Source organism: Aspergillus pseudonomiae, assembly GCF_009193645.1.
Source record: "Aspergillus pseudonomiae strain CBS 119388 unplaced genomic scaffold BDV37scaffold_65, whole genome shotgun sequence".
NCBI lineage: Eukaryota > Fungi > Ascomycota > Eurotiomycetes > Eurotiales > Aspergillaceae > Aspergillus > Aspergillus pseudonomiae.
The window spans coordinates 1-16,039 of NW_022476057.1; the positions used below are offsets into that span (position 1 = coordinate 1).

At 48.1% G+C, this 16,039-nt stretch overlaps 3 protein-coding genes across 3 annotated transcripts; all 3 read right to left on the reverse strand.

Moving 5' to 3' along the window:
* Nucleotides 1-5,336: 5,336 nt before the first annotated feature.
* On the reverse strand, nt 5,337-6,934 carry BDV37DRAFT_182773 (kinase-like domain-containing protein). Its single transcript, XM_032079510.1, has 4 exons — nt 6,621-6,934; nt 6,164-6,569; nt 5,522-6,097; nt 5,337-5,464 (listed from the first exon to the last, which is right to left on the reverse strand). The coding sequence occupies exons 1-4, from the start codon at nt 6,636-6,638 to the stop codon at nt 5,460-5,462; spliced, it is 1,005 nt and encodes a 334-aa protein (XP_031938624.1). The 5' UTR covers nt 6,639-6,934; the 3' UTR covers nt 5,337-5,459.
* A 3,924-nt stretch (nt 6,935-10,858) lies between these two features.
* On the reverse strand, nt 10,859-12,802 carry rtt106 (putative negative regulator of DNA transposition (Rtt106)). The gene is made up of 4 exons (XM_032079511.1): nt 12,475-12,802; nt 12,061-12,402; nt 11,645-12,001; nt 10,859-11,580 (listed from the first exon to the last, which is right to left on the reverse strand). The coding sequence occupies exons 1-4, from the start codon at nt 12,578-12,580 to the stop codon at nt 11,015-11,017; spliced, it is 1,371 nt and encodes a 456-aa protein (XP_031938625.1). The 5' UTR covers nt 12,581-12,802; the 3' UTR covers nt 10,859-11,014.
* On the reverse strand, nt 12,803-14,207 carry BDV37DRAFT_182871 (mitochondrial 54S ribosomal protein uL24m). The gene is made up of 2 exons (XM_032079512.1): nt 13,733-14,207; nt 12,803-13,661 (listed from the first exon to the last, which is right to left on the reverse strand). Exons 1-2 carry the CDS (start codon nt 14,147-14,149, stop codon nt 13,026-13,028), a joined length of 1,053 nt encoding a protein of 350 aa, XP_031938626.1. The 5' UTR covers nt 14,150-14,207; the 3' UTR covers nt 12,803-13,025.
* Nucleotides 14,208-16,039: the final 1,832 nt, after the last annotated feature.

Below are 16,039 nucleotides of genomic sequence, written 5' to 3' on the forward strand. Positions count from 1 at the left end.
AAAAAAAAAAAAAAAAAGAAAAAGAAAAAGAAGGAAAGGAAATTCCATTTCCAGAACGCCAACGAAGGCGAAAAGAATTCCAAAGAATGCTGGATTGCCCCAGTTTGACAGTAAGGGAACAGCGACGCAACCTTGGAAGGGTTCTCAAGCTATCCACTAATCAGAGGGCTTCGGCCCGTTCAAGTACGTGGTCAAGTCTGACCAGTCAGAGAGGGGGTGGCTTGCGTGTACATAACTCTTGACCCGCGTGGTCCTTTCGTTGGCGAAGAATCCAGCGAATGCCACAGGGTCCTTCGCGCTTAGTGTTACGACCCCCACTTTCACTTTCACGCACCCAAGCACACGTCTCCACGAAGGGGAAAAGAAGCGGCCACGGCCGCCAACGTGTGTGTTTGCTCGAAATCATAAGATGGAATTGGTTTTTTCTTTGCTCGGTCGAGAAGCTTGTTGGACCGCTTCCATTTATTACGTCTTGGCAAAACCCATGGGCTCGAACTTGAGCTTCTAACTGTGTTGGGCAAGACCTATCTGACATGTAGCTTACAAGTCCCTGTCCCATCGAATTCAGACCATATCCATATATCAACTACTCCGGAGTAAGTACTACTCATACACAGCTTATAGATGCTCCCCATCCCAGAGCTCAATGGATTGCGCGTCGTGGGGGGGTAAGGGTGAGGTATTGTCCTACACCATTCTTTCTTGATGGAATGAAGGAAATCCGGCCAATCCCATTGCAGAGGCAGTCGGCCATCCATCCAACAAACGATAAGAACACAACAGACACAAGGACGCACAAGATCTGCCATCCCTTGCAAGATTGTCTCCTCCATCATCTTTCCAACGAACCGTCAAAGAGGGTCCAGAGACGGGACGTGGTACAGAGTACGGAGTACAGAATATAGAAAAAAGGCAGGATGAGATAACATCACGTCATAGACAATCTGCCGTGCAACCAAGATAAAAAAAAAAAAAAGTCGTCCCTGTACATCTGCAGATCATAACGAATCCAGTCCTGAATAAGAATATGGAGGGGAGCCACCCAGGACCACAATTCAGAAAAATTGAATGAGTATCAGTTTTCCGGTGGCAAACTGAGTCATCTTTTTTGTCCGTAAGGCAATGCAATCACTCGGGCATTCCGTTTTCTTCCGTGTGCCCTACAGGTGTCAGACAACGAGGGCCAAGAAGATAAAGCCACAAGGCTCAGCACGGTCAGATGCGGTGAAAATTTTCGGATTCTAGAACATTGATAGAAGCCTTCGAATTGTTCCAAACGCCACTTTGATCGTAGGATGTGTAACGCATCCAGCCCCTGGGAACTAATCTATGAACGGATGTCTCTCGGTATTATTTATTAAACTTTTGCAAATCATCACAACATCAAATATAGAAAACAATATGACTCGGCCAGGAGACCGGCAATTCTGATATCAACCAGCCATCCCTATTTCTCCCGATATCAACAAATTGACAACTAACGACAGCATCACTGACTCCAGCCATTGAACCAGGTCATCAACTGCCATAGCAACCTGACGAACTAGCTGGGACCGCCCGACTCCAACGGTGCTCACCGGTGTCTATAGATAGAGAATGCTCTGCCCGGTATCGTCCTGACTGAGCTCCACTATCCAACAACTTTCAATATCCAACTTTTCATACGAAGCCCCCGCGGGTTGAAAAAAATAAAAAGAAAAAAATCGAACCAAACTGTGGCAAAAATTAAGGCTCTGATCGCTAGTCGGGCTATGCCGCTACTACACAGGAGTATACAGAGCACTATAGTTCGATAAAGAAATATGTATCCACTTCGAGTCTGGTTACCTTTTTCTTTTCTTTTTTCCTCCCTTCCATTGAACCACAGAAATTGAATTTCATTCAATGGTGCTATCCATCTATTGGGAGTAGTGCGGCTATACTCCGGATAAAGCCAGAGTAAGATGTGAATCACTATTACCAATATCAACGCAATAGACCCAACACACGCAACGTGGAAAGATATGGCCTTATCATTGGGACAAATTGATAATACGAAGTAGAAAGATGGAGACTGTAGTTTTCCGAGGAACCGGAGTGGGACCTCCCCCCCCAAATGGGTAGCGCAAAAGCGCGAAGCACTATCTCAGGTATCCATCCGTTTAGTTCGCAGTGGATCGACTTAGTTTATCTGGCACTCGAGATTCGGGCGTCTTCTTGCGAGATATCGAGGCCTGTGTACGCAATCGCCCATTTGGAACAAGCCTGACCCGGATTCACTGACTCGGTGGTTTTTTTCTTGCTGGTGGCAACTGCATCTGGTGGTGGAGTGGAACAATATATCTCTATATCACAATGGAATTGTGTATAGTTCAGCTAGTACGAGTAAGTTTTTGTGTTTAGTTCGTATATAAACGCTTATAGATAAGCAGGGAGCAAAAAATAAATAAATAAATAATCAAATTCAAAAAGCAAAGGAAGTCGAGAACGCATGGTCAAGCTCCTGACCTACATGCATAATGCATAGGAGCTATCAAAATGGCTAGTGAGAGAACCACACAGCTCGAGACCGCCCATGGCTACCAACCAAGCTCTCGCATAGAAGGTTTTACTCAATTCCAACCGTTCCAACAGCTCCCAAGTCGGCATCCTACTGAACAACGTATCACATCCACGTGTCATGGCGTCGCGAATCGGACGACACGTTGGAAACAGTTGGCGGACAAAACGGAAAACTAACGGTGTAGGCAATTATTCTTTCTGGAACGAGTGTGGATGCTTATTGTTTGCGATGTGGGATATAAGGGAGTGCCCCTGTGTATGTTCCTAATTTCCTTTCCAAGCGCATGGGAATGGAAAACACTCACCACGCCATCATCAACTGATCCACAATTTCTCCGTTCCGTAAGACGCATAAACAACTTCACCACACAGACACACAGACATCATCGGCGCTCTCTCCACCGTGACTAACTGATCAACAGATGAAGTTTCAAGAGTCAAAGCGAGATAGGCCAGTGCCTCGTGACATCAATATCCTAAGGGCCGGCAAATCCGCGGTTAACCAGGAGAGGGGCTAGCAACAACACGAGAGACACCAGTCAGAGAAATGTTGTGGCATGATCTTCAAAAAAAAAAAAAAAAAAAAAAAAAAAATAGTGCCTAAGGTACGATAGTTGCGCTAAAGCGTTAGTAATCTATGTTGGACTCCATAATTTGTGCTGGTGACTCCAATCGACCAGTAACGGACCTTCTTAATCAAGATAAGTACAGGACCACTTCGTTAGCAGCGGATACATGATGGCTCACATTATTGGTCCTACAAAGGGAGGACAACTCCTCAAGTCTAGACTTGGACTGTGGGGGGTTTAGAAAAAACGAAGAGGGGAATAATGGGGACCCCATGATTCTGATCCCAGTCCGTTTAGTGAGGAGTACCCACTGAGAGGATGGAGAATTAATGCTATTCATCCTGTGACGGAACTCGCCGACGAGAGAAACAGGCAGTCGATGCTGGCTTGCATAACCAGATGAAGAAGATCATTATGTACAGCACAGCCCAGCGAATGAGCATGGTACTACTCCTACTACTATCAAAGAGACGGGGATGTTTCAAACATATCCCTATCTTTCCGCAGTTACATGCATAAATAATCGTCAGACTGAGGGCACCCCCCCCTTCAGCCAGATGAAAATACCTACAGATGGTTAGATGGTTAGGAAGTCAGGCAAGGCCGGTGTTGCACAGGTGAGCCGAACCCATGGGAGGACGGCATTCATGTCACACACCTCATACCTCATACCTCAGACCCTCTCATCTCCAATGACGTGAAGATGTCAATCAATCAGGCTAGCAGACTCAGACACGAATGAAGGACTCGGAACGATCTGCACCTGTCAACCAATGGCCACCACTGACAACGTTTCTGCAGCACGGCAGACTGATCCTGGTGCTAACGGCCAATCCTGGAGTGACAGGGACAGGGATGCCACTCTTAGTGTTGCTGCGCTGAGATGCCACCCTTCAGACCCATGTCCATGGCCTTGCCACTAGTGTTGGCAAGTCTCAGTCTGCAACTTGTCACGGATCATGCAGGAGTCGTCTTCTGGATACTCGAGTAACACCCAATAGAATCATACATCCTTGCTTCCTGCCCATCGACTTGAATGGCTGGTCCCGTCAGCCGATCAGATCGTGAGGAAAAACTGGATTGAACATAACATGCTTGGTATAATTACTCTACGCTATCAGACTGTCTTATACACTGGCAGAGCGAATCGGCCCCAATGCAACAAATCAAAGAATGCTATCTTGAACCCACACGATCAACTCGCTGCCCAAACATGTAGAGAAACAAACAGTAGATTTAACGGGAACGGAAAGATATAGGACATTGCCTCTCTGGTCCCCTTCAATCCTGCAACAACCCGACCGGGGAGTACGACAAGATCGGCGGTAGGCACATCAATCTCGTCTAAGGGATATGAACCAGATCACAGTTGATCAATCCACTCATTGTTTTGGCTTTTTGCTGACAATTGTTAAGGTATAGGCAAGTACAAATCCAACCGATGAGGCGACATCTGAATGACCCCTGCAGATAGACACAAGACGTACACAGACAAGAAACAAAGGCAAAAGAAAAGAATAAAAAGGAAAAAAAAAAAGGAAACCGAACAGCCACAGGCTGCTTCCACATAAACTCCTTGACCGATGGACCCATTTGTCCTGCGACGTATCCCATGGGGCATATTCAAACATTTAGTCTTAAATGCTTTGTAAATAGGTCACTGCTGGTTGAAACACGAGGACTCTTCCATCAGATGCCAAATGCCCTTCCGCCACGTCATTAATATTACCATCGAAGAACCAGCCACAATGAACTGAGAGCACAGAGACGGCCAGAGGTGAAAGAGGTCGAGATGGTCGGAAAAAGGATGAGGATAGGGCAACGATATGTGATCTGACACACAAGAATCTAGTATTAAATGGCTCACGCCAGAATGCGGGTAAGGGAAAAAGAAAAGGAAATCGCACAAAGCAGAATAATCGCAAATTCGCCGTTCCGAGCCGTAGCACCATGAAAAGAGTGTCGAAGATGACGAGTGTGATGAGACGTCGAGGTGTGAAATGAGGGCCGCTCTATTCGTGACCGGTCCGCTTCGAGCTGTATTAATTTTGCAGCGTCGAGATGAAACCGGGCGGGCGAGCGGTTTGCTCGATCCGAAACCCATTCCATCGTTGACAGAAGAATAAGGAAAACAATATACCCACCCCTATCCATCTTGTGCTCATCTGCCAGCAGTGTCTGCAAAAGCCTTCCAAGCTTGGTTCAAGGAGATGGGGAGCGTCTGGTTTATAACAGAGTATAATTGCATGCTGTCTTTCAACCCTCCCGAGAGCGCGAAGACAAGAAAGAACGAAAGAAAGTCGAAAGCCAACATGATGTAAAATTACATTCCCTGTGCTTAACCGAGTATCAACCTGGAAAGCTGCATAAGCGAAAAGGCATGACACCGGAGCATCAGCATGGTCACCTACCGCAGCATAATGCTTTCATCACTTTCTGAACGAAAGTGGGCTGCGGCTCATTGTTCCCTTGAGCGCCTGGGCCTTGCTGGCTATTCTTCGTCGGGTTGGCTGGGCTTCCCATGCGACCCGGAATGTTGGCGTTCGAGTTCTGGAACTGTGCCTGAGTGGACACCGTCGGTGTAGTGTCCATCCCCCCGCTCTGGCGCTTCGGTGGCATCCCGCCTTGGACGTTTTGCCGCTCGCGCGTCTTCCCTGCTCCCGGCTTCGCCGGAGAAGGGGGCGGGGGCTGCGCGGCGTTTAAACGGTCTGCTGTTACACCGGGCCTCTGGCTGCTGCGTAGCTGCTGGGCATGAAGCTCACGAGCAGACGAGTTGGGGAGTGCATTGTTGTGGAGATGCTGCTGGGACGAGTACGACTTGTACTCCCATCCTCTTCCATTGTTGAGCTTCATCCAGTCATATTCGCCATCTTCGACCTCTCCTGCGTTCTTCAAGGCTTGCGTGAGCAAGTCTCTCAAGTAGTCGTAATCCGGTGTGTCTTCGAACCCAAGGTTGCGGACATAAGTGAGGTACTTCGTAAACTCTTCTATAGTTCAACGGGTCAGCATGACTGCGCTAAAGTAGAAAAAAAGAAAAGATCGGGGGTTAGTACCAGGAAATCCTTCGCACAGATCCTTGATCGCAGTAGTCTGTTTCTTCTCACCAATCTTCTCGTACTTCTGCTTGTTCGTCGCGGCTTTAAGTCCTTGCCACGGAAGGCCTCCTCTCAAGAAGTACATGAAAACGTGACCCAGAGCTTCCAGGTCATCTCTCCGGGATTGCTCCCGGCCCAGGTGGGTGTTGATACTCATGTAGCGAGCTGTACCGGACAGCGACTTTCGCTCACGATAAGGGATGTGCTGCTTGGTCTTTGGGTCGCGATATTGCTTGGCCATACCGAAGTCGACAACATGGATAACGTTGGCAGCCTTGGAATTAGGGCGGCCAATGAGGAAGTTGTCGGGCTTGATGTCACGGTAGATTAGGTTTTTCTCGTGAATCGTTTGGACACGAGAGAGCTGAAGATAACTGTTAGACGATATGCATACAAGATCGTCAGTACAACGCACCATCTGCTTAGCCACCATCACAACTGTCTTTGTCGAAAAGCGACGATTACAGTGATCGAAAAGATCCTCCAGACTCGGACCGAGAAGGTCGATCACCAAGATGTTATGTAAACCCTCCTGGCCGAAGTAATAGACATTGGGAATGCCCGCTGCGTTCAATCAGAACAATGTCTTCTGCTATATGAGTATGCTCGTCCAGGACTTACGGCATCCGACCAGAATCTTGTACGTCCGATACTCATCGCGGAGTTGCGGTGCATCGCTTTTCCGTGGTTCCTGGAGCTGTCAGTATGTCGAGTGTCCTGCTCCTCCATTGGGACAATGCACGCACGAATTTAATGGCCACCTGCTGATTATTCAAAAGGTTTGTGCCCTCAAAGATCACACCGAACGATCCTTCACCGATCTTCTTTCCCACTCTGTAGTGGACACCCACAACGTTGGACGACGAGGACGCCATGGTTGCAATGGGTATTGGTGACGGTAAGCGGAAGGCTGATTTCACCAAGGGACAGTCGGGTCAGGAGACTCGATCCGCAGGCTCGGCACGTGAAAGACTAGTCTGCGAATAGATGGAAACAGTCAGCAAGGTAACAAGGGTAAATATCAACTAACACCGATCGACCGGAATGGGATGATAACTGCATTGCACGCAAAAGAAAGGGGGAAAGGCTCACAGAAAGCCTGTTTGCGATCTAGACCATTCATTCACGAGTCTAATGTATGCTAGAACCGGCACAACAAAACGGAGGCAACGGGCGGAGGCAAATCGACGGCTATGTGAACCAGTCGCACCGATAGTATCAGGCGAAGAGAGAATTGTATACCCTTTGGCAGCGTTTGATGGGAAAAGGTCACGGAAGTGCAGTACAGGTAATTATCTCCGGTAGGCCGACAATCGGGGCTGCAGGTTGACAGTTTAAGGTGCGCTGTGGAAAAGGGAGGATCGTAAAAAGGAAAAAGAAAAGTGGGTTCAGTCGAGGATGAGTAGGGGGAAAAAAAAAAAAAAAAAAAAAAAAAGGAAAATAATTAACAAGTGAAAATTACTCCCTGGTACTCACCAACTGCGTCGCAGTACGATGAACCGCACTGAGCAGTGGTTTGAAAGGATTGGGAGAATGGAGAAGGGAAATGGAAGGAAGAGGGTGAGGTTCGAAAGAGTAATGGAGGAAGAAGGAATGGGGAGAGCGATGGGGAACTATGAGTGGATAGAAAGTTCTTAGGTGAAGAGGGAACACAACCAGTAGTATGGAGGCTATGGACACCTGAGCCTACGGGGGAGGGAGGGAAAAAAATTAGGAACCAAAAAAGAAAAAATGAGGCGGAGAGAGGAGGAAAGTCAAGAGGGAGGGAAGGCGATGGTTGGACGACGGACGGCCGACTTGTCACTGGTCCGTCGACTGTCGTTCCGTACCTGAAGGCTGAGGTACCATTCAACTTACATTACCTGGCTGCCTGCCTTGGGGGTTAGCGCGTATGGGTACTACTAAGGTTGGTCAGTGTCGGTATTGACTAGCGGAAATATAATTCGAGGATCCTTTAGAGGGAGAACCATGGTAATTTTCAGAGATCTCCTCGGCCGTTGGATAAATACCGTACATCAACTAAGTACAGGGAATACAATCCCCAATGGACCAGGGAAAAAAAACGTCATCAGTATTCCAAAGACTTCGAAATCAAGACATCTCCAGGAAGAGCAAGGAAAACAGGGAATTCCGTATGGAACCTCGACTCGCCCTAGTACAGGGACTGAAGTCACTGGACTGGCTTAGTGGCTCCCTTAGCGCTCGGGCTGTTGGGCGACGAACGGTTGAAGCCCGGACACTAACTTGCTAAGGAGATAGTAAGTGGATTTCGGCGGTCGTTCTGGCCAGACTGGCAAGCTAAGATTCCGAACGGGGAGGGATTAGCTCGAATACGTGAAAATGTATGTATGTATGTATACGATCCAGGAACAATCGTTCCAGTCATTGTTCGTCGCGTGCTTCCCCGTAGATAGTACCCAAGGATCAAGATGGCTACTCGACCCAGGGTGGGATTGTTCCATGAATCTGGGGAACCCAGGTCAAAAGGAAATTTCAATTGAGAGACATTCATTGTGTAAGGAGACCCATGTGGATTGCGCAGGTTCCAATTGTTACTATGGTTACCCTTTTTTTTTTTTTTTTCATTTTCTGAAATACACTGTCGACCTATGTAGTTTGAGTACTTACAATTGACCCTCGGCCATGTGCAGCGTAATATTTCCCGTATAGTACCATGATCCCATACATACCTTACCTTACCTGGAACCTTCAGAGTCAGGAGGGGGGTCATTGATTGGCTTTTCATTTCCCATCGTCCAGTTGTTCGGATCCCTTAGTACTAGTACGAAGGTCGTACCCCCTCTCCGTACTGTACTGTACCACGAAGGACAACCCCTACCATGAATCCGATATAAACCAACATGATAAGCGAGCAATCCAGGTGCATACATCCAACGGGCGCGGATTGTCCCCTCGCCTTAACCTCAAAAGTCTATCGCTGCAGGACAACATACATGTGTTAAAGCCAGGTACGGAGATCAAAATGCTAGCTGTCAAGCAGCTCCTCCTCAAAGCAGTCGCCAGCAGACGCGGACTAAACAACTAGTTTATTGCTTTGCTGGCCGTGCCCCTGACCAATCTATACCATGCGGCATTTTAAGGATCAGTTTCTTCTACCGTTTCCATCGTCTATAGTACTACATATTCCGAGGAATACTCGATAGTGGCTTGGGTCGCTTCTTCTGTCGAGAACATATTAATTCGATCGAACGCACCGTTCGATACCATGACTAACCCACCATTCAGGGGAGCACATCGGCTTTGAGCACGCGCCCTCTCGCCGCCGCGGGTAGCTTATATTTCCGAATTTGGGAAAATGGGACCAATGCCACTCCTTAATCAGAAGGTGCCACTTTTTTTGGTCGAGGAGAAGGGCAAAAAAAAAAAAAAAAAAAAAAAAAAAAAAGAGGAAAAGAAAAGAGAAAAGCACGGCAAGCGAGCATGTCGAACCTCGGCGTATCGTTGAGCTCTTGAAAGAAAAAAAAAGTTCTTCATCTCCAGGTACTACTCGTAGACTGTGTAAGACATACACAGTATATCGCAACCCCCTTTCAGAAGGGACCCAGATCCTACTACTGGCAGTAGTGCTCCATAGCCAGAGCAAAATCACGCCACTGGGAACCACAGTCAGGCTGATTTTGGATCACTCTCCTTTAGCCTGACCTATTATCAACCCCGGTTGATGGTCCGTGGTTACCAAAGCCACACCGATCGTTGGAAGCATCGGTATTGCCAATCGTCCTGTTAGTGGACAATCCTCTCTGCACTTCAACATCAAAGTAATCATGGGCGATCTGCCTTAACTTGCAATTTGTGCCAACCGAACCCCTAGAGATACTCCACCATGGAACATCCGCCAATGGTTTTGCATTCGTGACTCCATGGGTTGATGGTTCCATCCCACTGGACCATGAGGGCTCATTCTGATCTACTCCGGAGTATGGAGGCTTGAGAAATGCTCCGTACATGGCACCTCTATCACCGGATCGATGTTCATAATTGTATGGATTTCCGGAGGAGCCGATGATCATGTTCTCTAAGTAGATAATGATACGTCCTCCAAATATATATTCCAATGCAAAGACCGCTCCCAAGCCACAAGGAGGCTATGCTTAACCCACAATTTCACGATACAAAGCATCTTAGGACATGTGCCCAGGAGAACTTTATAAGAAGCAACTCAGAGTGCCAGGAATATAATTCACGTCCTACCGGCGAAGGACGCATATCCTAGTCACTTGAAGGCGCGGGGTCTTTGGGAGGCACCGTCAGTGCGTAGCGAATGTTGCCCTTGATTTTCTCGTGTGTCGGCATATCATAGTATCAACTGAGTACAAACCCCTGTGATATGCATAGCAACAAGCGGTATTCGCAGTTGAACAGCCACCAAAAACATTGAAAAACTCCACCTGACACGTAGGTGACCCACCAAACAGTCTTCGCATGTACTTTCTTGCAGGGCAGTGGTGCGTTTCCTGGCGGTTGAAACCCACACCATGCACCCTTGAAACGGTTCTACGTGGAATGGAGTGATTGGACTGAGACCTCACATCTGATTATGGTGCATGAGCATGGATTCTGCAGGGGCACTGCTGAATGCCTGGCCCATTTTGCAGTGTCATATTGATACATGCCGCACGATGAGTGAGAGATGAAAAGTATAAGCCGAAGGTGGTTACGATGAAACATCAACAACCTACGCCTGACTGGTCTGGCCTGCAGGGCATCAATGCACCGAGATGAATATGGCATCGCAACCATGAAACGTCCAGTATTTCGTACAGTTCTTTAAGTATGACAAGTGTTCCGTCACAGCTGGTCAGCAGGAACATCCTCCGCCTCGCTCCCAAGCTCATCTGCGAGAAGATCTCGCCCTTCCTCGTCATCTTCTTCATCTTCATCACCATCCTCATCAGAGTCTTCCTCGCTGCTGGAGCCACTACCATCATTACTATCATCGCTGCCGGGATCATAGTCCTCTTCATCTTCGTCTTCCTCGTCATCCAGCTCGCGTTGCGCCTTCTGCAACTCGCTCTCTTCCTCGACGGGACCTTCCGTATCCATAGCGCCTTCCTCCCCAGTCTTCGCTCCGTTAATATTATATCTCTTCGCACGTCGGGCTTCTGCAAGACTAGCATCCTGTAGACCGTGTTTCTTGATGTAAGTATCGATACCGGCAAAGTCCGCCTGATCGATCATAGAAAACTCCAGCTCCTGCGTTTCATCACTCGAAGTAGGCCGAGCCACAATGTTCAGGTTGAAAGTTCGCTGAAGTACAGAGGTGTATGAGATTGAGTCGATGTTCTCGAAAGCAAAAAAGACTAGGGGCTTCTTGAATCCAAACAATATGCCTGTGGACAAAAAGAAGAGATATCCTATAGTAGAAAATAGGTTAGCTGAAGACAAACCAGTATTGAAATCCGCTTATGGTAACCGTACCTTCCTTACTGCCACGGAAGGCCTTAACATGGTAGGCTTTCTCTCCCTTTCGATGCGCCTCAGGCATGGCACTGACAAATTCCCTCTCATCTGGGCGCACCACCTTTGTATGCAATACATTTTCATTTAGCATTTGCCTAACAACATTCTCAGCTGTTTCCCCATCGCTGGTTCCCATCTGTTGTCCATTCCCCGAGAATGCAGCCTTGGGAGGACCGTCGTTGACCGTCCACACCATCGCCTCGGGGGCAATTTCGCCCTCCGGTGGTGGGTTTATACCATCGCCATATTGGGGGATAATGCAGAAATTGAATTGCTTCTGGTTCTTTTCCGGGACAGGAAGGCAAAGGACATGCTCTTTTTTGACCAACAACACAGTTAGTGTCAATTTCATACAAACTGGCCACCAGACTTACGTATTTTGTCCACGTGGATGCCAAACTCCACTGCCTTCGAGGTCTGATTCCTTGCGCGAAGAAAACCGCGCCCGGCCGTAATTTCGAGTGTAAGCTTTTTCCGTTGCGGAACAGCGAAGGAAACATCCTGCATGTAGAATTGTAACGGCGCATCGGCCTTCAAATCACCTGACGATTGTGCCTGTCCTACAGTATCTCCATTCTGTAGCTTTCGTTTCTTCGCCGCGGGACCGTCTGTAGGCGTCTCGACAGGCTGAACGGGGGCGCTCGCATTCCTGACCAGCAGGTTGGAGGTATATTTGGCAATGTCCTCGAAGAGAGGTATATATTGCGGGGTAGTCCCTGTAAAGCCGTAACGGACACGAGTCAATTCCCTTTCACTCCAGGACCCGTGTCAGGTGTTGGGTTACGCACCGATCGCATCGTAGACTCGTTTCTTCAAAGAAGGTTCGGCGGCGAAGGCATCTTCAATGGCTGGAATCTTTTTCGTAGCCGATGAATTTATTGCGGCGAATGCCATAGTTGGGAAAGAGCAGCCCCCAGGTTAACAAAGCCGAACAGAATGTCTTGATGAACGGGGCTGCGCGAAGGGTTGGAGGGAGAGAGATGGGGGATGGAAACTTCGGGCGCGGAGAGATGATGGATAAGAGAGACTGCGAACCACTCCCCTGGCGGCTGTCGACCAAATATAGCCCAAACGCAATCGGGGGCTTAATAGCGACCAGTCATGAGTCCTATTGGCTTTTCAGAGACATCCCAATCTAACCATGTCGCTTCCCTTCCCCATGGATTCACCCAGAGGCCTGGAATATAAGTACACGCCGAAACCCGGTAATCTTATACAATCATATTCTATGCTACAGTGGTACATTTGTATACATCCAACATTCAAACAAGAGAGAGAACAGAAATTATTCCTCTGGGCACACGTCCCATCAAAAACCGGTGAATCACACCTAAGCTGATTACGCCTTGTTCGCCACTTTCTCTTTCAAGAAATTCTCAATGAATCCGGCCGTTTGGTCGTCCATGAGCATATTACCATCAGCATCCCTTCTCGCATTCAGGCGTTCCTCCTTCTTGGCCCGTATCATAGCCATCAGCTCACCCTTGGGTGTCAACAAAGACCTGCTTTGAAGGTACTCCTTTCTGTAATCTTCCATCTTCTTCGCCTCAACCCATTCCGGATCGTGCCGTGTACGGTATTTCGAGAACTTATTCCGGAGCTCATCCAGAACACTGGGAGGAAAGGGCGCATAATGCAGCGATGGTGTCCAAGTCGGCGTTTCAACTTCCATGCGTAGCGTATCCCACTCTTCGTCATTCAAAACCGGAGGTTCACGGCGAGGCCATGGGATTTCGATGTTTTCGCCGGAAATGTATCTGGTATGTCTGGGAGTTTCGGTGCCATGTTCCCGTTCAAGGATTGGCTCCCCTCCGTGAACATGCTCAACCAAGACGTCTCGTGTTTGTCCAGTAGCTGGATCGTCAAGGGCAACGACAAGGCGGACATCATCGATGGGAATCGGCAGGGCCATCGCATTGACAGTGCCCTTGTTTCCGTATTGTGAGTTGATCCAACTGGGAAGATGCACATCATTCTGCGGAATGTCAAGAGTCAGTCAGAAGCAAAGATACCCTAAGGATAGCGCGTGTAATCACAGAAGCATACCATGTTAAGATCCCTCACGTTAACCGTCTCATTGCTTGTATCTACACGGACAACCTCATTGATCTTGCCCTTATCCCGGCCCTTCATGATACACACTCGGTCTCCCACGGCGATGTTGATATATTTCCTCCTTAGGTGCTTGGGGATAGGTGGTGGATTCATTGCCTGGGGGCTTAGGGCACCGAATGATTGGCCCTCAAAACCGGCATCGCGCTGAGGTGCTAGAGGTCCGCGGAGCCAGTCTTCTCGTCGTCGTTGCCTCTCAGCGCGGATGTTATCGAGCTCTATGCGGTTCAAAGCGAATCGCTGTCTCAGGTGGTCTTTGAATTCTTCACGCTCAGCATCTTTAGCAGCTCGAACTGCCTTTCGCTGGGCCTGGTTTCTTGCCAAAGCCGTCCTCCGGATGACCTTCTGCATATTGAATGGTGCTGTACCAGCAATGGCTGAGCGACGTTCCCGCGGAATCTCCAGAGACCGGATGATGCTCGGGGAGGGAAAATTGCGGCCGTCAGTCACGTGACGACAGAGTCGCTCAGGCTCCAGGAACCAATGGGATGATTCGATGAGGGTGCCTTAGTATGAGTTAGATGATGGAAGTATAGTACCTATGCGTACTTCGATACTACTAGTAGGTGCCAGTAATAGTACTTTAGGCTGTACTCCGTGCACAAGACATCTACCTAACCTTAGTCGAATTGGGTTGAACCATAAGAGGGTATGGAAAATGGATAGCATGGAGCTTAACCGACAAGTCGTAAACACCCGTTGCAAGACCTCCGTCTACATTTTGTACTCTTAACTAGGTTTCTGACTTTATGCGTTACCCCATAGAATCATCAGACTAGTGCCGTATGCATATCTTTCACAAATGGCGAAAACAATAGCAAGTCAAGAAATATCGGAGGATGGGTTACAGCCAGGGGTGATGCATACATATGAGGGGAGAAAGATATATAATACCTGTGTGATGGTGCACTTCGTACAATTTCGAAAACATGAATACTTGCCTCCAGGGTAGCTTAGGTTGCTGAATATGGTCAATAAGGCAATGTGACCTTTCCGAGATCTAGTCTCTCGATATTTGTGTCCTGGATAGGTCAGTTGAGCAACGTCAAGTGGCTTCTGGATCCTAGAAGTGAATGTTATGGTTGCAAGGACATGAGTTACATTTGCACAGGAATTTTGGGGTCTGAATGTGGGAAACCTAGTGGCGCTTTAGATATGCAGAGCCAAGAAGAATGGTCTAGCCTCACTGTCGGAGAGTAATGTCCACTCCAGCGCCACAAACTATCCCTTAGGTCCGGACCGCATCCAGGTAGGCATAAATGTATCACAGCCTGCTCTATGGCCTTGTAGTATGTCAACGAGGCCCTCTTGTTTTCTTTCCCTTTTGGGTTGGAAACTTTCCATAGGGACTTGTATCGAATTCCAGGGGAGTACCGCCTTCAGCGAGGCTTTTGTTGTGTAGATTCCATCTACAGCTGAAAGTATGCATATGCACTCTTTACTGTGCGTGCAAGGCTGACTGGTCCCGATCATGTAGGAGTCGTAAGACGAGTCAAGTCTTTTCTTGGCTTGCCTAGGGCACTGTTCTTTTATGATCGAGACACAAATAATTTACATCACCCAGGAGCCTTCCCATCTAGTCTTGCAAGAACCGTGACAATCATGATGTCACAGGTGAAAGAGCAAATGCTTGATGCAGTTAGGCAACATATAAAGGGGCGTGATCACCATTAATGGCGTCAGTCACATTGTCAGGCCTCTTGCTGAATTCTTGCTGAGTACCACATAGGCTGTATGCTGCAATGCACTATAAAATTACCATTGTTTTGAACAGTAACAAAGCCGGCATAGACAGCCCAATGAATCCTCACAGCCAGTTAGAAAGGTGGACCAACAAGCATAGTTGCATATCGGACTGAGTCACATCCAGATAAAAGGTAGCGAGAAAGATATCCGCACTTGCTGCAAGGCGTTTACTGCTCTGGGTTTCACCGTGGCTGAGGCCTTCCTGCAAGCCGGTAATAAGCGCAGGCCTGGTGGCTGGTATGACGGCTTGTAAGAATAGTTGATAGTAGCCTTTTGCACTTGCTAGCAAAATGCCAGTCGAGGAGAAGAGGTTACCCCAGAGTACTCCGGAGTAGTTTCATATGACGAACACGTGAGATGTATAAAGTTTTGTATTAAATTGCTGAGACTAGTAAAGTAAGTATACGACAGAGTATGGTATTCTGGTCCACCCTAGTAGTTTAAGGGGTGGGCGCAGGTAGGTGTGCACCGCCACGTATTGTACTCTTGTCTTAG